The 23,695-nt window shown below is 51.0% G+C and overlaps 1 protein-coding gene across 1 annotated transcript in view; it reads right to left on the minus strand.

Moving 5' to 3' along the window:
* TRPC4AP (transient receptor potential cation channel subfamily C member 4 associated protein) overlaps nucleotides 1–23,695 on the minus strand; it is a 112,467-nt gene that overhangs the window by 34,959 nt on the left and 53,813 nt on the right. Inside the window, exons 8-13 of the mRNA XM_075347568.1 lie at nucleotides 22,046–22,234; nucleotides 21,822–21,964; nucleotides 20,823–20,954; nucleotides 20,059–20,117; nucleotides 11,345–11,446; nucleotides 11,037–11,120 (exon numbers count right to left, since the gene is read on the minus strand). Of these exons, the coding sequence (XP_075203683.1) occupies nucleotides 11,037–11,120; nucleotides 11,345–11,446; nucleotides 20,059–20,117; nucleotides 20,823–20,954; nucleotides 21,822–21,964; nucleotides 22,046–22,234 (709 nt within the window). The remainder of the gene's footprint in view (nucleotides 1–11,036; nucleotides 11,121–11,344; nucleotides 11,447–20,058; nucleotides 20,118–20,822; nucleotides 20,955–21,821; nucleotides 21,965–22,045; nucleotides 22,235–23,695) is intronic.

Here is a 23,695-nt window from a genome sequence, read left to right on the forward strand (position 1 = left end):
AAACGGCCCTTGGGACAGTAAGTCTGGTCGGTCTGGCAGTGACCACGGTCGACCGATCGTGAGATGCCACAGATCCGGATACCACGACCTCCTCGGCCAGTCTGGAGCGACGAGTATGACGCGGCTGCACTCGGATCTGATCTTGCGTAGCACTCTGGGCAAGAGCGCCAGAGGCGGAAACACGTATGGGAGCTGAAACTGCGACCAATCTTGAACCAAGGCGTCTGCCGCCAGAGCTCTTTGATCGCGCGACCTCGCCATGAATGCCGGGACCTTGTTGTTGTGCCGGGATGCCATTAGGTCGACGTCCGGCACTCCCCAGCGGCGACAGATTTCCTGAAACACGTCCGGGTGAAGGGACCATTCCCCTGCGTCCATGCCCTGGCGACTGAGGAAGTCTGCTTTCCAGTTTTCTACGCCTGGGATGTGAACCGCGGATATGGTGGATGCTCTGTCCTCCACCCACATTAGAATGCGCCGGACTTCTTGGAAGGCTTGCCGACTGCGCGTCCCTCCTTGGTGGTTGATGTATGCCACCGCTGTGGAGTTGTCCGATTGGATTCGGATCTGCTTTCCTTCCAGCCACTGTTGGAAGGCCAGTAGAGCAAGATACACTGCTCTGATCTCCAGAACATTGATCTGAAGGGTGAACTCCTGCGGAGTCCACGTCCCCTGAGCCCTGTGGTGGAGAAATACTGCTCCCCACCCTGACAGACTCGCATCTGTCGTGACTACTGCCCAGGATGGGGGCAGGAAGGATCTTCCCTGAGACAATGAGGTGGGAAGGAGCCACCATTGTAGGGAGTCCTTGGCCGTCTGGGAAAGCGAGACTTTCCTGTCCAGGGACGTTGACTTCCCGTCCCATTGGCGGAGAATGTCCCATTGAAGTGGGCGCAGATGAAACTGCGCAAAGGGAACTGCTTCCATGGCTGCCACCATCTTCCCTAGGAAATGCATGAGGCGCCGCAAGGGATGCAACTGGCCCTGCAGAAGAGATTGCACCCCTGTCTGTAGTGACCGCTGCTTGTCCAGCGGAAGCTTCACTATCGCTGCTAGAGTATGAAACTCCATGCCAAGATACGTTAGTGACTGAGTCGGTGATAGGATCGACTTTGGAAAGTTGATGATCCATCCGAAAGACTGTAGAGTCTCCAGCGTAGCATTCAGGCTGTGCTGACATGCCTCCTGAGAGGGAGCTTTGACCAATAAGTCGTCTAGGTAAGGGATCACCGAGTGTCCCTGAGAGTGCAAGACTGCTACCACCGCCGCCATGACCTTGGTGAAGACCCGTGGGGCTGTCGCCAGACCAAATGGAAGAGCTACGAACTGAAAATGGTCGTCTCCTATCACAAAACGTAGAAAACGTTGATGTTCTGTAGCAATTGGCACGTGGAGATAAGCATCTTTGATGTCTATTGAGGCAAGGAAGTCTCCTCTGGACATTGAGGCAATGACAGAGCGGAGGGTTTCCATCCGGAACCTCCTGGCGTGCACATGTTTGTTGAGCCGTTTTAGGTCCAGAACAGGACGGAACGAGCCGTCCTTTTTTGGAACCACAAAGAGATTGGAGTAAAACCCTTGCCCTTGTTCCTGAGGAGGGACTGGGATAACCACTCCTTCCGCTTTTAGGGAATCCACCGCCTGCAGCAGAGCATCTGCTCGGTCTGGACGTGGGGAGGTTCTGAAGAACCGAGCTGGAGGACGAGAATTGAACTCGATTCTGTACCCGCGAGACAAAATGTCCGTCACCCACCGGTCTTTGACCTGTGACATCCAAATGCCGGAAAAGCGGGAGAGCCTGCCCCCGACCGGCGATGCGGAGGGGGGGGGCTGGAAGTCATGAGGTAGCCGCTTTGGAAGCGGTACCTCCATTTGCTTTCTTGGGGCGTGTGTGAGTCCGCCACGAATCTGAGTTTCTTTGCGTCCTCTGAGTCCCTTTGGACGAGGTAAATGGTGTCTTGCCCGAACCTCGAAAGGACTGAAACCTCTGCTGCCACTTTTTCTGCTGAGGTTTGGATGTTCTGGGTTGTGGTAAAGAGGAGTCTTTACCCTTGGACTGCTTAATGATGTCAGCCAATGGCTCGCCAAACAGTCTCTCTCTAGACAAAGGCAAACTGGTTAAACATTTTTTGGAACCAGCATCTGCTTTCCAGTCCTTTAACCACAAGGCTCTGCGCAAAACTACCGAATTGGCGGACGCCATTGAGGTGCGACTGGTAGATTCTAGGACCGCATTGATAGCGTAAGACGCAAACGCCGACATCTGCGTGGTAAGGTGCGCCACTTGCGGCACTGCTGGATGCATGATAGCATCCACTTTTGCTAAGCCAGCTGAAATAGCCTGGAGTGCCCATACGGCTGCGAATGCCGGAGCAAACGACGCGCCGATAGCTTCATAGACAGATTTTAACCAAAGGTCCATCTGTCTGTCATTGGCATCTTTAAGTGAAGTGCCATCCTCCACTGCAACTATGGATCTAGCTGCAAGTTTGGAAATCGGGGGGTCTACCTTTGGACACTGTGTCCAGCGCTTGACCACCTCAGGGGGGAAAGGGAAACGCGTATCTTTAGATCGTTTAGAGAAACGCCTTTCTGGGTGAGCGTCGTGCTTCTGGATTGATTCTCTGAAGTCAGAGTGATCTAACAAAGCACTCAATTTACGCTTGGGATAAAGGAAACGAAACTTCTCCTGCTCCGCAGCCGCCTCTTCTGCTGAAGGGGCTGGGGGAGAAATATCCAACAGCCTATTGATGGCTGAGATAAGGTCGTTTACCATGGCATCCCCATCAGGGGTATCCAGGTTGAGAGGGGTTCCAGGAGTGGATTCCTGATCACTCTCATCAGACACATCACAGGGAGACTGATTGCGCTGAGACCCTGAGCAGTGTGAAGACGTCGAGGGTCTTTCCCAGCGAGCTCGCTTAGGGTGGCTGGGGCCATCATCTGAGTCATAATCCTCGGCCTGTGAAGCCGGGGACCCCCCTGTGGGCTGGATACATTCCAAGTAAGGGGGACCTGAGGACAGAGGCCTCGCCGTGCCCAGAGACTGAGCCCCATGCATAGATTGCAAGGTTTCAAGGATTTTTGCCATAGATACAGACATATTATCTGCAAAAACTGCAAAGTCCGTCCCTGTCACCGGGGCAGAACTTACAAGCGTCTCAGCCTGGGTCGCTACCTCTCCTGACTCCGGCTGGCGAAGCAGCACCGGGTCGGAGCATTGCACACAATGGGGGTCATCGGAGCCTGCTGGTAGATTAGCCCCACATGCAGCACACGCAGTATACACAGCCCTTTTTGCCTTGGCCGCCTTGCGTTTTGAGGATGACATGTTGCTGCTTCCACAGAGCGATCTGGGATATGCAGCCAGAAGCGACCTCACAGTGCAAGCAATACAATATCTATATATCTGTACACAGTACACCGATACACCGTGAGGCACTAGAGGGACCAGCACAGAAAAATCGCTTACCGCCCGCTTAAAAAGCGGGTGTGTGGTCGCCAGATAGCCCCTAGTCCAGGTCTCCCAGAGCCTTGCGTCCTTCCTCCAGCCAGGCATGCATGTAATGGCTGCCGGCGTCTCGAGAGAGGAAGGGGGGCGGGCCCTGGGCGTTCCTGGCCAAGAGCGGGAAGCCTGCTTCCCTCTGTGCCAAGTGAGAGGGCTGGAGCATGTAAATCAGGCTCCAGCCCTCGTCGCTGCTAGCGAACAGCGTCTCTCCCCTACCCTGAATGACAGGGTGGGGGCGGGAACGAAACGGAGCTGCCGGCGTCCTAGGCCCAAAAAGCCGGGGACTAAATTTATAACCGCCGCCGCCGTAAAAGCGCGGACGGCGGATCCCTGGCGCACCACAAGTCACAGCAGCGCCGCCCGGTCCAGAGGGGGTCGGCGCTGCGTTCCCATACACAAAAAAGTCCCCCAGTAATCTGTAGGGACACCAACTCCACGTTGCGGTCCCCGGCGCACTACAACACCCAGCCAGCCCGGAGTGTGTCTGTGCCTGCCGGGGACACAGAGTACCTGTATGATGCAGGGCCTGTCCCTGATCGTACTCCTGCTCCGTCTCCATCAGGTTCTAATGGGTCTGTGGATGGAGCCCGGCGTCAGAGCTGAGAGGCCGGCAGGATCCCACTTCCACAGAGCCCTACAAGGGGATGTGGAAGGAAAACAGCATGTCAGGCTCCAGCCCTGTACCAGCAATAGGTACCTCAACCTTACAACACCATCCAGGGGTGAGAAGGGAGCATGCTGGGGACACTATATGTGTCCTCTTTTCTTCCATCCGAAACAGTCAGCAGCTACTGCTGACTAAAATCTGTGGAGCTATGCATGGAATGTCTGACCTCCTTCGCACACAAAGCTAAAACTGGAGAACCCGTGATACCACGGGGGGGGTATAGCCAGAGGGGGAGGGGCCTTGCACTTTTAATGTAGTGCTTTGTGTGGCCTCCAGAGGGCAGTAGCTATACCCCAATCGTCTGGGTCTCCCAATAGAGCGCTGAAGAAATATATATATATATATAGAGAGAGAGAATTTTGTTTACTTACCATAAATTCTTTTTCTTATAGTTCCGTATTGGGAGACCCAGACATTGGGTGTATAGCTTCTGCCTCTCCGGAGGACACACAAAGTACTACACTAAAAAGTGTACCTCCTCCCTCTGAGCATATACACCCCCTGGATAACCAAATATAGCCAGTTTAGTGCAAAAGCTGAAGGAGAATAGCCACCCACAAGTAGAGATAGAGCAAGAACCGGAACAACCGGAGCCTCTGTCTACAACAACAGCCGGTGATAACACGCGGAACAAGAAACTGCCAACAGGCAACAGGGAGGGTGCTGTGTCTCCCAATACGGATCTATAAGAAAAAGAATTTACGGTAAGTAAACAAAATTCTCTTTTTCTTTACCGTTCCTATGGGAGACCCAGACATTGGGACGTCTCAAAGCAGTCCATGGGTGGGAATAAACAGAAAACTGAGAAGTAGGCGAAACCTAACTTCACAAATGGGCGACAGCCGCCTGAAGGATGCGTCTGCCCAAGCTCGCATCTGCTGAAGCATGAGCATGCACTTGGTAGTGCTTCGAAAAGGTATGAAGACTAGTCCAAGTGGCAGCCTGACAGACCTGCTGAGCCGTAGCCTGGTGCCTGAAAGCCCAAGAGGCACCGACAGCTCGGGTCGAGTGTGCCTTGATCCCCGGCGGGGGAGGCACTTGAGTACACTGGTAGGCATCGGAAATGGCCGACCTAATCCAACGAGCTAAGGTCGGCTTAGAAGCCGAGAGGCCCTTACGCCGACCTGTGGTCAGCACAAAAAGAGAGGTGCACCGCCTAAGAACAGAGGTGCGAGACACATAGATCCGGAGTGCCCGCACCAGATCCAGAGTATGCAACGCTTTTTCAAAGCGATGAACAGGAGCCGGACAAAAGGAAGGCAGGGAAATGTCCTGGTTAAGGTGGAAAGGAGAAACCACCTTAGGGAGAAAGTCCGGAGTCGGACGGAGAACCACCTTGTCTTGATGAAAAACCAAAAAAGGTGACTCCGAAGAGAGCGCAGCCAAATCAGAGACTCTCCTGAGGGAAGTTATGGCCACTAGAAAGACCATTTTCTGTGAAAGACGAGACAAAGAAACCTCCCTAAGAGGCTCAAAGGGGGGTTTCTGCAAAGCCGTGAGGACCAGATTAAGGTCCTAGGGATCCAAAGGCCGCCGGTAAGGCGGAATGATGTGAGATGCGCCATGCATGAAGGTGCGCACCTGAGCCAGCCGGGCGATACGCCGCTGGAACAACACTGACAGAGCCGAGACCTGTCCCTTGAGGGAATTGAGGGATAGTCCTAGCTGCAGACCGGACTGTAGAAAGGACAGGAGGGTCGGCAAGGAAAAAGGACAAGGAGCATGGACGGAAGAGCGACACCAGGACAGGAAAATTCTCCAGGTCCTGTGAGATAGATTTTGGCCGAGGAAGACTTACGAGCCGAGTCATAGTGGAGATGACTTCAGGAGGGATACCAGAAGTCGTCAAGATCCAGGACTCAAGAGCCACGCCGTCAATCTGAGAGCCGCAGAATTCTGGCGGAAAAACGGACCTTGTGAGAGAAGGTCTGGACGGTCCGGAAGATGCCACGGCACCTCCACGGACAGATGGAGCAGGTCTGGGTACCAAGCTCGCCTGGGCCAGTCTGGAGCAATGAGGATGACCCGACAGCCCTCCATTCTGATCTTGCGCAGGACTCTGGGCAAGAGAGCTAGAGGGGGAAACACGTAAGACAGACGAAACTGGGACCAATCTTGAACCAGCGCGTCCGCTGCAAAGGCCTGAGGATCGTGGGAGCGACCCACGTAAACCGGAACCTTGTTGTTGTGCCGGGATGCCATTAGATCCACTTCCGGAGTGCCCCACTTGCGGCAGATTGACCGAAACACTGCCGGATGCAGAGCCCACTCGCCGCTGTCCACGGTTTGACGGCTGAGATAATCTGCCTCCCAGTTTTCCACGCCTGGTATGTGGACTGCGGATATGGTGGACTTGGAGTCCTCCGTCCACTGAAGGATGCGTTGAACCTCCAACATTGCCAGGCGGCTGCGTGTCCCGCCCTGGTGATTGATGTAGGCAACCGCTGTCGCGTTGTTTGACTGGACTCGAATGTGCTTGCCCGCCAAAAGGTGGTGAAAGGCTAAGAGAGCTAGAAGCACAGCTCTGATTTCCAGCACATTGATCGAGAGGGCTGATTCGGACGGAGTCCAGGTGCCCTGCGCTCTGTGGTGGAGATATACTGCTCCCCAGCCGGAAAGACTGGCATCCGTGGTGAGGATCACCCAGGACGGGGTCAGGAAGGAGCGTCCCTGAGACAGAGAGAGAGGCCGAAGCCACCACTGAAGAGAGCTCCTGGCTTGTGGCGACAGAGCCACCAACCTGTGCAAGGAAGAAATCCGCTTGTCCCAACAGCGGAGAATGTCCAGCTGCAGAGGACGCAGATGGAACTGGGCAAAGGGAACCGCTTCCATTGACGCCACCATCTGACCCAGCACCTGCATTAGGTGCCTGATGGAATGACGGCGGGGGCTCAGCAAAGAGCGCACCGCCAGATGGAGGGACTGCTGTTTGACTAAGGGCAGCTTCACAAGTGCCGGCAGAGTCTCGAATTGCATCCCTAGGTATGCGAGTTTCTGGGTCGGAGTCAGAGTGGATTTGGGCAGATTGACAAGCCACCCGAATTGGACTTGAGTGGCGAGAGTGAGCGAGACACTCCGCTGACAGTCTGCACTGGATGAAGCCTTGACTAGAAGGTCGTCCAGGTAAGGAATCACTGCCAACCCCTGGAGGTGCAGAACCGCAACCACTGCTGCCATGACCTTGGTGAATACTCGAGGGGCCGTGGCTAATCCGAAGGGGAGAGCCACGAATTGGAAATGTTCCTCTCCGATTGCAAAACGTAGCCAACGCTGGTGTGAAACTGCAATTGGCACATGCAGATAGGCATCTCTGATGTCGATGGATGCCAGGAAATCTCGTTGGGTCATTGAGGCAATGACTGATCGCAGAGACTCCATGCGAAAATGCCGCACCTGAACATGCTTGTTGAGAAGCTTGAGATCCAGGATGGGCCGGAAGGAACCGTCCTTTTTGGGGACTAGGAAGAGATTTGAGTAGAAACCTCTGAATCGTTCCCGGGCGGGAACCGGTACAATTACTCCGTTGGCCTGCAAGGATGCCACGGCCTGTGAGAAGGCGGCGGCCTTGGAGCAGGGGGGAGTTGACAGAAAAAATCTGTTTGGCGGGCTGGAAGAGAATTCTATCCTGTAGCCGTGGCAGATGATATCCCGCACCCACTGATCGGAGACGTGTTGAAACCACACGTCGCCAAAGTGGGAGAGCCTGCCACCGACCAAGGACGTTGCTGGTGCGGCCAGATAGTCAAGAGGAGGCTGCCTTAGTGGCAGCAGCTCCTGCGGTCTTCTGAGGACGCGGCTTCGTGCGCCAGTTGGGTTTTTGGTCCTTGGCTGAGTTAGTGGACGAGGCCGAGGGCTTAGAGGACGACCAGTTGGAGGAACGAAAAGAACGAAACCTCGACTGGTTCCTGCCCTGGACAGGTTTCCTGGTTTTAGTTTGTGGCATGGAAGTACTCTTCCCGCCAGTAGCTTCCTTAATAATTTCATCCAGTTGTTCACCGAACAGCCTGGACCCAGCAAATGGGAGCCCAGCAAGGTACTTCTTTGAAGAAGTGTCTGCCTTCCACTCTCGAAGCCACAAGATCCTGCGGATAGCAAGGGAATTAGCCGAAGCCACCACAGTGCGGTGAGAAGCCTCCAGCATGGCAGACATGGCATAGGATGAAAAGGCTGAAGCCTGGGAAGTTAATGCAACCTTTTCGGGCATAGAGTCCCTGGTGAGGGAATGCATCTCCTCCAGAGAAGCAGAGATGGCTTTGAGAGCCCACACTGCTGCAAAAGATGGGGAGAACGAGGCCCCTGCCGCCTCCTATACAGATTTGGCCAGAAGGTCAACCTGGCGGTCAGTGGAATCCTTAAGTGAGGTGCCATCAGCCACTGATACAACTGTCCGGGCTGAGAGTCTAGACACCGGAGGGTCTACCTTTGGTGAATGAGCCCACTCCTTGACCACCTCTGGTGGAAAGGGAAAACTGTCATCAGAACCACGCTTTGGGAAGCGTTTGTCAGGACAAGCCCTAGGCTTGGTCACAGTGGCCTGAAAACTGGAGTGGTTAAAGAACACACTCCTTGTCCTCTTAGGCAAGGTAAACTGGTGCTTTTCTGCCAGAGAGGGTTGCTCCTCTGATACTGGCGGATTGAGGTCCAGTACAGAATTAATGGACGCAATCAAATCACTAACATCTGCGTCACTTTCGGACAGATCAATGGGGCACGTGGAGGTAGCGTCCGAGCCCCCAGTAAAGGCATCCTCCTCGTCCTGCGAGTCAGCTCGTGAATCAGAGCCACGGGACGAGGAAGGAGAGGGAGCCCTGCGTCTCCTTTTAGGAGGACGGGGTCTGGGACCAGATGAAGAATCCTCTGTGAGCTCCGCTGAGAGAGCCCTAGCAGCAGAGGCACCCTGAGAAGGGGGCTGATGCATGGTCAGCAAAGTCCGGGACAGCTGTCCCATGGAGTCGGCAAAAGACTGGGAGATTGACCTAGAGAAGGATTCTACCCAAGCCGGGGGTTCAGCCACCGGAGCCGGAGCAGCCGGAGGGACCACTGTGGGTGCGATACCAGGCTGAGGCATCGTCAGGTTAGAGCAGGCATCACAATGTGGATATGTGCTCGGTTCAGGCAGCACGAGCTTACATGCAGTGCATATTGCGTACAGCCTTGCAGCCTTGCTCCTCGTGTGAGACATGCTGCTGAAGTGGGGGCTGTGAGCCAGAATGACCCCCAGAGAGTATATAAGCAGGTCCACAACCGGAGGTTGTGGCTTACCAGACCATTTGTGTGCCCTCCAGATCCCACAGCCCGGCCCCCCAGAGAGATGCTGCAGCCAGCGCCGATCGCTGTGAGAACGCTGATAAAATGGCACCGGAGCGAGGAGAGGGGGCGGGGCCTATTCTGAGAGCGGGATCTGGAGGGCCAAGGAGATTTACAGGGGAGGGAACATTTCCTCAGAGAGGAAAGTCCCTCCTTTGTGCCGAACGGCCGCTGGGCGGAGCCGCACTGTCCCTCTGCATGATTGACATGCAGGGGCAGTGAAATCGAAACTAGGCCTCAGGCGAAGCCGGGGCCTAAATTTAATGATACGGCCGGCGCGCAGGCACCATCGGCGCGGTTCTCAGGTGAAAACCAGAGTACCGGCCGGAAATGTCAGAATAGATACACAGCCCAGTCTCCCCAACAATAAAGTACAAGGGACCCCCCGAAAATAACGTCTCAGATACTTAGCTTGTGAGACGCAGGGTTTCAAGTCCCTGGGGATGAGTGCTCCGTCCGGCAGGATCCTGAAGGGCTGCGGATGGAGACCGGTCTCCTGCAAGGCAGGGAGAACCGTGCTGGCTCCCACTTCAAGCCAGAGCCCGAGGGATGGTGAAGGAGCGCGGCATGTAAGGCTCCAGCCCTGAAATCAACCTTAACAACACCGCCGACACAGTGGGGTGAGAAGGGACATGCCGGGAGTCCAGGCTTGGACCCGCTTTTCTTCAAACTCTTTCCAAAAATCAAAAATCAGATGAGAATGCATGTGTGGATGTATGCCTCCTGAACACAAAGCATTGAACTGGCTATATTTGGTTATCCAGGGGGTGTATATGCTCAGAGGGAGGAGCTACACTTTTTAGTGTAGTACTTTGTGTGTCCTCCGGAGGCAGAAGCTATATACCCAATGTCTGGGTCTCCCATAGGAACGAGAGATTATATATATATATATATATATATATATATATATATATACATATACACACACATACATACTATATATATGTAGATATATATATATATATATATATATACATATATATATATATATATATATAATATATATATATACATACATGCATATATATATACATATATATACATATACACATATATATATATATATATATATATATACATACATATACATATATATATATATATATATATATATATATATATATATATATATACACACATATATATACACATATATATATATATACACACACACACACACTAATAAATATATATATATTACACACACACACATTATATATATATATGTATACACACACACATACATACAAATATACACACTCACACAATTATTCGAAAGTGAGGCAAGTAGAGGAGCTTGGGAACTACCTAGAGGTGGCTTCAGCTAAAGTTGGCTCATTTGAAGAATAAGCTTGTGCCTTGAAAAGGAGTTTTTATCCATTTTTATATTTTGTTAATTTTTTTTGCTGAGCGTGTATAGATCCAACCACTGTCATCATCAGAAGATGGTGACTATGATTATTCTTTATTTATTTTTGTGGGGTTCTAAGGTGATAAAACAGATAACATTTTTTAAGGACAGGTGATGCCAAATCAGCAGAATTCCTCAAGTACCTGAATGAAGACTCCGCCGGCTCCTTCTTCATCACCTGTAGCAATCTGGTTAATAAACCTTTTTTTCCGTCACACACTAAGCTCCTGATAAGAAAAAAAAAAAAATGTTCATGCTTCAGATTCTCTTCTAACATTGAGAGATATGATGATCTAAGGTTATATGAGGAGGACATGCTACTGTATGTCAGAGTAGCGACTGCGCCAGGGAAAACATCCAGCATGCTTTGCTGAGTGTGACAGGCGCCAAACTGTTTGCTCTACTTTTTCACTAGTATCATTTGTGATTACACGACATCCAGGGTCTTTACCTATCTGTATTCATCACAGCCTCCACCTCGGGGATATTTGCTTTTAAGGATATGGCACTCAGTTCATTTAGTTCTTGGCTGTTCAGGAGCAAATATTTGTTCCTAGAATTGGGAAAACACGAGATTAGAAACGATTTGAAGCAATTAGAATTGAATCCATTCAATCTGGTTTCTATTTAACAGAATGCCGATAGTAATAGATGGAGTAAAGCGATTCCCACTGCATAGTGCTGCACACTCACTGGTCTGGGGCCACAAAGCTCTATCAGTGCATCTATGGAAAACTAACAATGTTTTAATGTATATAATTGTATTCCAATATACTATTTGAAACTACCATATAAACAGTGTCATATAAAAGGTTGTCCAACATAGAATTTTTTTTCTCCTAGTATGGATGCTCTTAGAAGAAAAAAAATGGTGGCATAGTCCCCTTTCAACACCCTCATGGACCATCGCAAGCCTTGTCAGAGGTCTGTGCCGGCTCTAGAAACGTTGCCTGAGTCACAGGACTGATGTAGCCTGTGTGTGTGTGTGTGTAAAAACATCTGATGACTCTCTTCCTCTCTTCTAGTCACCTGAGCGCTGCAGCCAGTCACGGGCTGCAGTGGTCCTCTTTGAACTTTGCAAGCATTGTTTCTAGAGTGGCTTGTATTGGATCCATGGGACACTGGAAGGAGAGCTTGCCAGTATTTTACATTTTAAGTGCTTCGATGCATGAAAGCAATTCTCTCTCTATAATAGACATAACCATTAACAAACTAATGGGCCAACGTCATGTAAGTGACTGACGTATACAGGTCTCCAAAGCTCCACCAATCCTCGGTACAAGCAGTCCCAATTATGGCCCCATGTTTGAAATGGTTTCCGATTTTCAGGCACATCACCAGAGCTGGGCAAAATGAGGCTGGGCTGACTGCTCTTTTCAATAGCGAAAACAGCCCAGAGTCAGAAAAGGAGCTGCTTGGGCATCGGTGCATTTTTAGTAACAGAAGTTGGCATCACGGTGGCTCAGTGGTTAGCACTGCAATCTGGCATGGTGGCTCAGTGATTAGCACTGCAATCTGGCATGGTGGCTCAGTGGTTAGCACTGCAATCTGGCATGGTGGCTCAGTGTTTAGCACTGCAGTCTTGCATGGTGGCTCAGTGGTAAGCACTGCAATCTGGCATGGTGGCTCAGTGGTTAGCACTGCAATCTGGCATGGTGGCTCAGTGGTTAGCACCGCAGTCTTGCATTGCTGTGCTGGGGGGTCTTGGGTTCAAATCCCACCAAAGGACAACATCTGCAAAGAGTTTTCTCCTTGTTTGTGAGGGTTTTTGGCTTCACTCCAAAAGACATACGGATAAGGAATTTAGATTGTGAGCTCCAGAGGGGACAGTGATGATCAAGTATGTAAAGCGTTGTGGAATTAATTGCGCTATATAAGTAAAATAAATAAATAAGTTATGCAGAAAGGCATCATGGAAAACCAAAAAAATGTGCCAAGAAAGAAGGGAATTTTGTTTACTTACCGTAAATTCCTTTTCTTCTAGCTCCTATTGGGAGACCCAGACAATTGGGTGTATAGCTTCTGCCTCTGGAGGCCACACAAAGCACCACACCTTAAAAAGTGTAACCCCTCCCCTCTGCCTATACACCCTCCCGTGCCTCACGGGCTCCTCAGTTTTGGTGCAAAAGCAGGAAGGAGGAAACTTATAAATTGGTCTAAGGTAAATTCAATCCGAAGGATGTTCGGAGAACTGAACCATGAACCAAAAGAACAATTCAACATGAACAACATGTGTACACAAAAGAACAAACAGCCCGAAGGGAACAGGGGCGGGTGCTGGGTCTCCCAATAGGAGCTAGAAGAAAAGGAATTTACGGTAAGTAAACAAAATTCCCTTCTTCTTTGTCACTCCATTGGGAGACCCAGACAATTGGGACGTCCAAAAGCAGTCCCTGGGTGGGTAAAAGAATACCTCGATAAAAAGAGCCGAAAACGACCCCCTCTTACAGGTGGGCAACCGCCGCCTGAAGGACTCGCCTACCTAGACTGGCGTCTGCCGAAGCATAGGTATGCACCTGATAGTGTTTCGTGAAAGTGTGCAGACTAGACCAGGTAGCTGCCTGACACACCTGCTGAGTCGTAGCCCGGTGCCGCAATGCCCAGGACGCACCCACGGCTCTGGTAGAATGGGCTTTCAGCCCCAAAGGAAGCGGAAGCCCAGAAGAACGGTAGGCTTCAAGAATCGGTTCCTTGATCCACCGAGCTAAGGTTGACTTGGAAGCCTGCGAACCCTTACGCTGCCCAGCGACAAGGACAAAGAGCGCATCTGAACGGCGCAGGGGCGCCGTGCGAGACACGTAGAGCCGGAGAGCTCTCACCAGATCTAACGAGTGCAAATCCTTTTCACATTGGTGAACTGGATGAGGGCAAAATGAAGGTAAGGAGATATCCTGATTGAGATGAAAAGGGGATACCACCTTAGGGAGAAATTCCGGGACCGGACACAGAACCACCTTATCCTGGTGAAAAACCAGGAAGGGGGCTTTGCATGACAGCGCTGCCAGCTCCGACACTCTACGGAGCGATGTAACTGCCACTAGAAATGCCACCTTCTGCGAAAGACGTGATAAAGAGACATCCCGCAGCGGCTCGAAAGGTGGTTTCTGAAGAGCCGTTAGCACCCTGTTAAGATCCCAGGGTTCCAGCGGACGCTTGTAAGGTGGGACTATGTGGCAAACTCCCTGCAGGAACGTGCGGACCTGCGGAAGCCTGGCTAGACGCTTTTGAAAAAATACGGATAGCGCCGATACTTGTCCCTTGAGAGAGCCGAGAGACAAACCCTTGTCCATTCCGGATTGAAGGAATGAAAGAAAAGTGGGTAAGGCAAAGGGCCAGGGAGTAAAACCCTTATCAGAGCACCAGGATAAGAAGATCCTCCAAGACCTGTGATAGATCTAGGCGGACATTGGTTTCCTGGCCTGTCTCATGGTGGCAATGACATCTTGAGATAACCCTGAGGACGCTAGGAGCCAGGACTCAATGGCCACACAGTCAGGTTGAGGGCCGCAGAATTCAGATGGAAAAACAGCCCTTGAGACAGCAAGTCTGGGCGGTCTGGGAGCGCCCACGGTTGACCCACCGTGAGATGCCACAGATCCGTGTACCACGACCGCCTCGGCCAATCTGGGGCGACGAGAATGGCGCGACGACAGTCGGACCTGATCTTGCGCAGCACTCTGGGCAGCATCGCCAGAGGAGGAAATACATAGGGCAGTCGAAACTGCGACCAATCCTGAACTAATGCGTCCGCCGCCAGAGCTCTGTGATCTTGAGACCGGGCCATGAATGCCGGGACTTTGTTGTTGTGCCGTGACGCCATGAGATCGACGTCCGGCGTTCCCCAGCGGCGACAGATCTCTCGAAACACGTCTGGGTGAAGAGACCATTCCCCCGCGTCCATGCCCTGTCGGCTGAGAAAATCTGCTTCCCAGTTTTCTACGCCCGGGATGTGAACTGCGGAGATGGTGGAAGCTGTGGCTTCCACCCACTGCAGAATTCGTCGGACTTCCTGGAAGGCTTGACGACTGCGAGTGCCGCCTTGGTGGTTGATGTATGCGACGACAGTGGCGTTGTCCGACTGGATCCGGATCTGCCTGCCCTCCAGCCACCGATGAAAGGCCAATAGGGCTAGATACACTGCCCTTATCTCCATAATATTGATTTGAAGGGATGACTATCGGAGTCCATGTTCCCTGAGCCCTGTGATGGAGAAAAACCGCCCCCCACCCTGACAGGCTCGCGTTCGTCGTGACCACAGCCCAGGTGGGGGGTAGGAAGGATTTTCCCTGCGATAGAGAGTTGGGAAGGAGCCACCACTGAAGTGACGTCTTGGTTGCAAGGGAAAGAGAGACGTTCCTGTCGAGTGAAGTCGACCTCCTGTCCCATTTGCGGAGAATGTCCCACTGGAGTGGCCGCAGATGGAATTGCGCGAAGGGCACTGCCTCCATCGCTGCCACCATCTTCCCCAGGAAGTGCATGAGGCGCCTCAAGGGGTGTGACTGACCCCGAAGAAGAGATTGCACCCCTGCCTGCAGCGAAAGCTGCTTGTCCAGCGGTAGCATGACTACTGCTGACTGAGTATGAAACTCCATCCCAAGGTACGTCAGTGATTGGGTCGGTGTCAACTTGGATTTTGGGAAGTTGATGATCCACCCGAACTGCTGGAGAGTCGCCGGAGCGACGGAAAGGCTGTTTTGACACGCCATCTGAGAGGGTGCCCTGACCAGAAGATCGTCTAAGTAGGGAATCACCGAGTGGCCCTGAGAGTGTAGGACCGCCACAACAGATGCCATGACCTTGGTGAACACCCGTGGGGCTGTCGCCAGGCCGAAAGGCAATGCCACGAACTGAAGGTGTTCGTCCCCGATGGCGAAACGCAAAAAGCGTTGATATTCGGGTGCGATCGGCACATGGAGATAAGCATCCTTGATGTCGATTGATGCTAGGAAGTCTCCTTGTGACATCGAAGCGATGACAGAGCGGAGAGACTCCATCCGAAACCGTCTGGTGCTCACATGTCTGTTGAGCAGTTTGAGGTCCAGAACGGGACGGAACGAGCCGTCCTTCTTTGGCACCACAAACAAGTTGGAGTAAAAGCCGCGACCATGTTCCTGGAGGGGAACAGGGATCACAACTCCTCCTGTCTTCAGAGCGTTCACCGCCTGAAAAAGTGCATCGGCTCGCTAAAGAACCTCTTGGAAGCCGAGTCTGCCTTCCATTCGCGCAGCCACATGGCCCTGCGGACTGCCACAGAGTTAGCGGATGCCACCGCTGTACGGCTAGCAGAGTCTAAAACTGCGTTCATGGCGTAGGAAGAAAAAGCTGACGCCTGAGAAGTCAAAGACGCAACCTGCGGAGCAGAATTACGTGTGACCGCATTAATCTCAGTCAGACAAGCTGAGATAGCTTGTAGTGCCCACACGGCTGCACAGGCCGGGGCAAAAGACGCGCCCGTGGCTTCATAGATGGACTTTACCAGGAGCTCTATCTGCCTGTCAGTGGCATCCTTTAGCGATGATCCATCTGCAACCGATACCACAGATCTAGCCGCCAATCTAGAGACTGGGGGATCCACCTTGGGACATTGAGCCCAACCCTTAACAACGTCAGAGGGGAAGGGGTAACGTGTGTCAGTAAGGCGCTTAGTAAAGCGCTTGTCCGGAACCGCTCTGGGCTTCTGGACAGCATCTCTGAAGTTAGAGTGATCGAAAAGCGCACTCCGTGTACGTTTAGTGAACCGAAACTGGTGTTTCTCCTGCTGAGAAGTCGACTCCTCTACCGGTGGCGGTGGGGGAGAGATATCTAACACCTGGTTGATGGACGAGATAAGGTCATTTACTATGGCGTCCCCTTCAGGTGTATCAAGATTGAGAGCAACGTCAGTGTCAGAGCCCTGAGCTGCGACGTCCGCCTCGTCCTCCAGAGAGTCCTCACGCTGGGAACCCGAGCAGCGTGAAGAAGTCGGGGAAAATTCCCAGCGGGCCCGCTTAGCCGGTCTGGGACTGTGGTCCGGGCCGGAGTCCTCCACGTGAGACCTAGGGCCCCCCCTGGGAACGTGCTACAGCGCGGACAGAGAGGGGCCTGGAGGTGAAGATCCAACAGGGCCCGGGGCTTGTGTAAGGACCGGTCTGGACCGCAAAGCTTCAAGCAGCTTGGCAGACCATTTGTCCATAGACTGAGTCATGGATTGTGAGAGTGACTCAGCGTTTTTCAGTAAAAAACTGCAAACTCTGTCCCTGCCGCCTGGAACAGGGGGAGCAAGGGGTTCTACCTGAGCCGAGGGGCCCACTAGTGACCGAGGCTCAGGCTGAGGAAGCAAAACAGGGGTTGAGCATTGATCACAGTGAGGGTAGGTGGAACCCGCAGGTAACTTAGCCGCACAAGAGGTACAGGTCGCAAAATAACCCTGTGCCTTGGCACCCTTGCTCCTTGTGGACGACATGCTGTTGTCTCCTAGGAGAGTGATCACTGAGGGTATATGGGAAGGGTATACAGCCAGACCGAACAGAAATATGTATGTATGTATATCTATATATATCTATCTATATCTATCTATCTATATCTATATATCTATATATCTATATATCTATATATCTATCTATCTATATATATATCTATCTATATATATATCTATATCTATATATATAGTGCATCTAATCCGGCACCCTAAGGGGACCAGCACCGGGTGACCGGTGTGGCTTACCGACCGCTAAAAAGCGGAGTGCGTGTCCTCCAGATTCCCTGCCTTAGGTCTCCCAGCGTTGCAGAGCTTTCTTCACAGGCAGAATGCCAAAGAAATGGCTGCCGGAGCTCTCAGGGGAGGAGTGGAGCCGTGGGCGGCGTTAGAAAAAGTGCGGGAATCTGGAGTCCCCACAGTGATCAGTGAGGGGGGAGGAAACATACAGGATGCTCCGGCCCTCACAGCCGACGTCAGGCCGGCCGTCCCGCCCTTACCCCTGATAGACAGGCCCGGGGGTGGGAGTTTTGCTACTAGGCCGCAATTGAAGCAGAGGACTAAATTTAAGACCGCGGCCGACAAACAGGCGCGGTCGGCGCGGAAGTCCGCCGGCCGTCACAAATAAGCAGCTGCTGCAGCGTCCGGGATAAAGGCGCTCCATGCACATCCCCCATGGGGGTACAGAGTACCTTAGTGATGCAGGGCCCGGTCCCTGAGGATAAATAAACTCCTGTCCGACAGATTCCCTCAGGGGCTGCGGAGGGAGCACGGTCCCAGTGGATGGATGACCGCTCAGGATCCCACTTCTCCCAGAGCCGCTAAGGGATGGTGAAGGAGACGGCATGAGGCTCCGGCCTTTGTACCCGCAATGGGTACCTCAACCTTAACAGCACCGCCGACATAGTGGGGTGAGAAGGGAACATGCCGGGGGCCCCGTGGGGGCCCACTTTTCTTCCAACCGATATAACTAATCTGAGATTCATGAGTGGATGTGTGCCTCCTTCCAAACAAAGCATAAAACTGAGGAGCCCGTGAGGCACGGGAGGGTGTATAGGCAGAGGGGAGGGGTTACACTTTTTAAGGTGTGGTGCTTTGTGTGGCCTCCGGAGGCAGAAGCTATACACCCAATTGTCTGGGTCTCCCAATGGAGCGACAAAGAAAGATTACGATTCAAATTAAAAAAGTTTCAGCTTTATTGAATGAAAAATAAAATAAAAAAAAAAACAAACAAAAACACAAAAAGCACAGACAATTGCAAACAATAAAAATTGATGGATGAGCGACTGTGGGAATCCCAAAAGTAAAGGGCATAATTAGCATATAAATTAAGCAATACAAAATATAAACATAAAAAGGTATACCAATAGTATGTAAAACGTATTAGGCCAAAGTAAAGCTGGGGTCACACATTGCGACGCAGCAGCGATCACGACGGGGGACCTGACCTTATCAGGGTCGCTGCTGCGTCGTTACATGGTCGCTGGTGAGCTGTCAGACAGGTAGATCTCACCAGCGACCAGCCCCCAGCGACGCGTGGAAGCGATGCTGCGCTTGGTAACTAAGGTAAATATTGGGTAACCAAGGGAAGCCCTTTCCTTGGTTACCCGATATTTACCTTAGTTACTAGCATCCGCCGCTCTCACGCTGCCAGTGCCGGCTCCCTGCTCTCCTAGCCAGAGTACACATCGGGTTAATTACCCGATGTGTACTCCAGCTACGTGTGCAGGGAGCCGGCACTGGCAGCGCGAGAGCGGCGGACGCTAGTAACTAAGGTAAATATCGGGTAACCAAGGAAAGGGCTTCCCTTGGTTACCTGATGTTTACCGTGGTTACAGCTTTCCGCAGGCTGCCAGAAGCAGTCTCCCTGATCGCTTCAGTTCGTCGCTCTCTCGCTGTCACACACGGCGATGTGTGCTTCACAGCGGGAGAGCGACGAGCAAAAAATGAAGCAGGACATTCAGCAACAACCGGCGACCTCACAGCAGGGGCCAGGTCGTTGCTGGATGTCACACACAGCGACGGTGAGTCGCTGCTACGTCACAGAAAATGGTGACGTAGCAGTGACGTCGTTGTCGACGTCGCTGTGTGTGACACCACCTTAAGAGTAAAAGTCACAGTGTAAATATAGGTTAATAATAAGAACGCTCACCCACCGAACACTCAACGTGCGTTTCACAAATGCTTTGTCAGTCGCTCACCCATCAATCTTAATCATTGTGTAAATTACTGGGATTGCCTGTACCTTTGTGGTTTTATGTTTTTTTGTATTCAATAAAACTTAACATTTTTCAAGTAATTTGAATCAGAATTTTGTCCTGCCACATAATTGGTCTGTTCGGTTTTCTCTAGTTGTATTAGTGCATCTTTGGGACATTTACATTTCCTAGGATTACAACCTTGAGTGCATCAAGGAAACATTTAAAATTTGTTTTAAATGGATAATCCCTTTAAGTTAACTATAGCCTTAAGATAACTGATGCCACACTGACAAATGCTTATGACTGAAGGTCTGCTGGAACCTCTAGTGCCACTCGTGTTGGTGAAATACAACAACATCAACACAATCAATCCTCTTATGCCTTGGTGCATGTATGGCAAGGTGGTAAAGTCTGTTGGCATCTGTACAAATTAGGTTTCCCACAATTCGGCAGGCATAAATGTACTGAAGATAATCTATATGTTAAGTTAATGTTTTTCACTTCACTTACTCGTGATGGTCACTAAAGCTTTGGAGCAATCTCAAAAACTGAATTTTTAGCGATATATCCTAAAAGATAAAAAGATTTATAAATCAGCAATGTCAATAGTGAGGACACAAAACATGTAAGATCATATTCTCATTAAAAATACTATACAGCTACTAACATATTAAAAGACAATAAGGAGCTAGGTTTATAACCATGATGCTTTGTGATTTACAGGATCATGCTACCATATATTGCATACTATACTAAAAGCGGTCCTTAAAAGTTGTTGCTCACTACTCACACTACTACAACCCCGTCTCAATGCCTACGTTTTCCCAAAGTTAAATAATAACAATTATACTCCCCTCCGATGCCATTTTAGTGTGGTTGACACTGGCTCTCCTGGGGATCGTGTTACATAATGTCATGTGATCCCCGTGGCCAACCAGTGTTGGATTCACTCTCTTCTCCTTTGGACAAATCAGTTATTTGGAAAAAGTGAAAGCTGTGGCTGATCTTCACTTTCTCCAAATGTCAATTATGTCCATTGGAGAAGAGAGTGAAGCTATCGCAGATTGGCCGCAGTGAGCACATGACATTATTACATCACACAATCCCCAGGAGAGCCAGTGCAGACACAGGTGAATCAGCATTGCAGGGGAGTATACAAATTATTATTTCACTGGTGGGAAAACAGAGATTGAGAAGGGGCTGTCTGAGTAGTGGACAACCCCTTTATGTGTAACTGGAAATGCTTTGATAATCTGGTAAATATTAGTACTTACAGGACTACAGTCACAGTTCTGGTTGTGTCCATGAAGAACAAGGGTGGAGGCAGAATGTTTTCTCCAAATTAGTTTGTCAAAGAGATTATTAAGTCCTGGGATTAATTTAAACTCTGCTATCATCTTATGGACCTGATTGACAAGAAAAAGTAAAATAAGCAAATTAGTAAATATATCAATCCAAAAATTACAAATCACAGGCAACCTAAATGGTTACAGGTTGTGCTCCACTTCTTGAACAAGTGTGAAGATAAAAAAATCTTAAAATTGCACCATTGTCTTGAATTTTGTATTGCACCAACATTGCCCACAACCTTGTAACTGGGTTCTCTAGGATATAAAGGGGTTTGAACTTCAAAGTGAACCCAAATGCTCTTATATACCTAAAATAATAAAAAGAGCAGGTACTCATCTCTCAGGTCTAGTGCCACATCATCGCCACCGGTCAGGTCTTGGTGTTATGGCTGTAGTGGTGGGAATGCGAATCACGGCTGCAGCCAATCATTGAGCTCAGTGGCTTAGCTGAGGTAGATGGAACATGCCGCTGAGCTCAGAAAATGGGTTTGTGGTGATGCGTGCAGCTGCAGCCGACAACCAAGACTTGAGCAGCGGTGGGGAACTGTCACTGGACTTGTCAGGGCAAGTACTTGCTCTCTTTGTTAATTTAGGTTTATAAGTGCGTTTGGAGTCTACTTTCCTAAACACAACCCCTTTAAACATTAGTAGGCAATTAATATGATATACCATCTATGATTTATTGGTGGGTAAAACACACTCTTATGCAGCCACTCTGTCCTGGCTAGTCGATTTTGTTCCTGAGGAAATCCCATTCTATCACATCAGATTTCTGCACAGGCAATTTAAAAAATGAGATTCTAAACTAGACCATCCCTTTAAGTACATCAAGAATAGGTCTGCAGTCCGCAGTGAGCCTGCCATACTGAGAACTCTGCAGAAATAAAGATAAAGAAGGGGTGAAACTATCAGAACAGTACCGACCTGATTTCTCTGTCTCCCCATCAGCAGGACACAGAGGACGTACAGAACCTCCACTTTGTACATGATCTCATGCATGATCTTCATGGACTGCGGCAGCTGCGTCCTGGAGGAAGGATTAGCCAGGCCGTTTTCATCAGATGATTCTAGAAGGCAGGTAACACAACTAAGCATTGTCTCACAGCAAAAATATATGAAACAGCACCTTATTTTTAACTCATTATTACCAGTTCCGCTCTGCTCCGTTTCTTCATGAGCCACACGCATTAAGGCATCTAACACCAAGGCATTGTCCAGCCATGTGTACCACTCCTCCAGCTCCTGCAAGAAGGTGGTGGTGCCTGTAGATTCCGAGACCTTACGTGTAGCCAGCTTACATAATCTTTCAATGAACCCTGGGATATTCAAAAGGGTGGCTGCAAATAAAGAACATAATACAATTAGGGAAATTACAGATATCGATAGGAGGTTCTGAGCTACTGGTGAAAAGCTAAATTATTCCGATGTAATCCAAATTAGAGCTAGAAAAAGATTCCCACTTTGGACATTTCTGGCACATTTACAGGATTTCTCACAAGCCACCAACAACATCTTTGCACAGACTACAAGGAGGGGGGCTGTGAAGATTTTTGCCACCTTCAAATGCAGTCTATGGAAGCTGTTAGTTACTATTATCAACTTTGGTGGAGAGATACTCACATGCATGGCTACCTCTCCCTGTAGTCTAATGCTGTATGCAGTTATCAGCTTAGGCTAGTTCACATTTCCGTTGTTTTGCATCAGTCACATGCGTTGCTTGACGCTTGTGACTGATGCATTGTACAACGGATGACAAGAATTAGAATTCATTGTCAGACTCCGTTGTAAAAGAGAGAACGATCAGCTGATCGTTCACAATAACCGTCCGGCTAATGAGAGCGAACAGCTGATCTCCCGGCGGCCGGCTAATGAGAGCGAACAGATGATCTCCCGGCGGCCGGCTAATGAGTGCGAACAGCTGATCGCTTACAGCAGCCGACCGCTCACAGCAGCCGGGTGATCAGCTGATCGCTCACAGCAGCCGGGTGATCAGCTGATCGCTCACAGCAGCCGGGTGATCAGCTGATCGCTCACAGCAGCCGGGTGATCAGCTGATCGCTCACAGCAGCCGGGTGATCAGCTGATCGCTCACAGCAGCCGGGTGATCAGCTGATCGCTCACAGCAGCCGGGTGATCAGCTGATCGCTCACAGCAGCCGGGTGATCAGCTGATCGCTCACAGCAGCCGGGTGATCAGCTGATCGCTCACAGCAGCCGGGTGATCAGCTGATCGCTCACAGCAGCCGGGTGATCAGCTGATCGCTCACAGCAGCCGGGTGATCAGCTGATCGCTCACAGCAGCCGGGTGATCAGCTGATCGCTCACAGCAGCCGGGTGATCAGCTGATCGCTCACAGCAGCCGGGTGATCAGCTGATCGCTCACAGCAGCCGGGTGATCAGCTGATCGCTCACAGCAGCCGGGTGATCAGCTGATCGCTCACAGCAGCCGGGTGATCAGCTGATCGCTCACAGCAGCCGGGTGATCAGCTGATCGCTCACAGCAGCCGGGTGATCAGCTGATCGCTCACAGCAGCCGGGTGATCAGCTGATCGCTCACAGCAGCCGGGTGATCAGCTGATCGCTCACAGCAGCCGGGTGATCAGCTGATCGCTCACAGCAGCCGGGTGATCAGCTGATCGCTCACAGCAGCCGGGTGATCAGCTGATCGCTCACAGCAGCCGGGTGATCAGCTGATCGCTCACAGCAGCCGGGTGATCAGCTGATCGCTCACAGCAGCCGGGTGATCAGCTGATCGCTCACAGCAACCGGCCGCCGGGTGATCAGCTGATCGCTCACAGC

This window comes from Anomaloglossus baeobatrachus, chromosome 5 (assembly GCF_048569485.1).
Source record: "Anomaloglossus baeobatrachus isolate aAnoBae1 chromosome 5, aAnoBae1.hap1, whole genome shotgun sequence".
Taxonomy (NCBI): Eukaryota; Metazoa; Chordata; class Amphibia; order Anura; family Aromobatidae; genus Anomaloglossus; species Anomaloglossus baeobatrachus.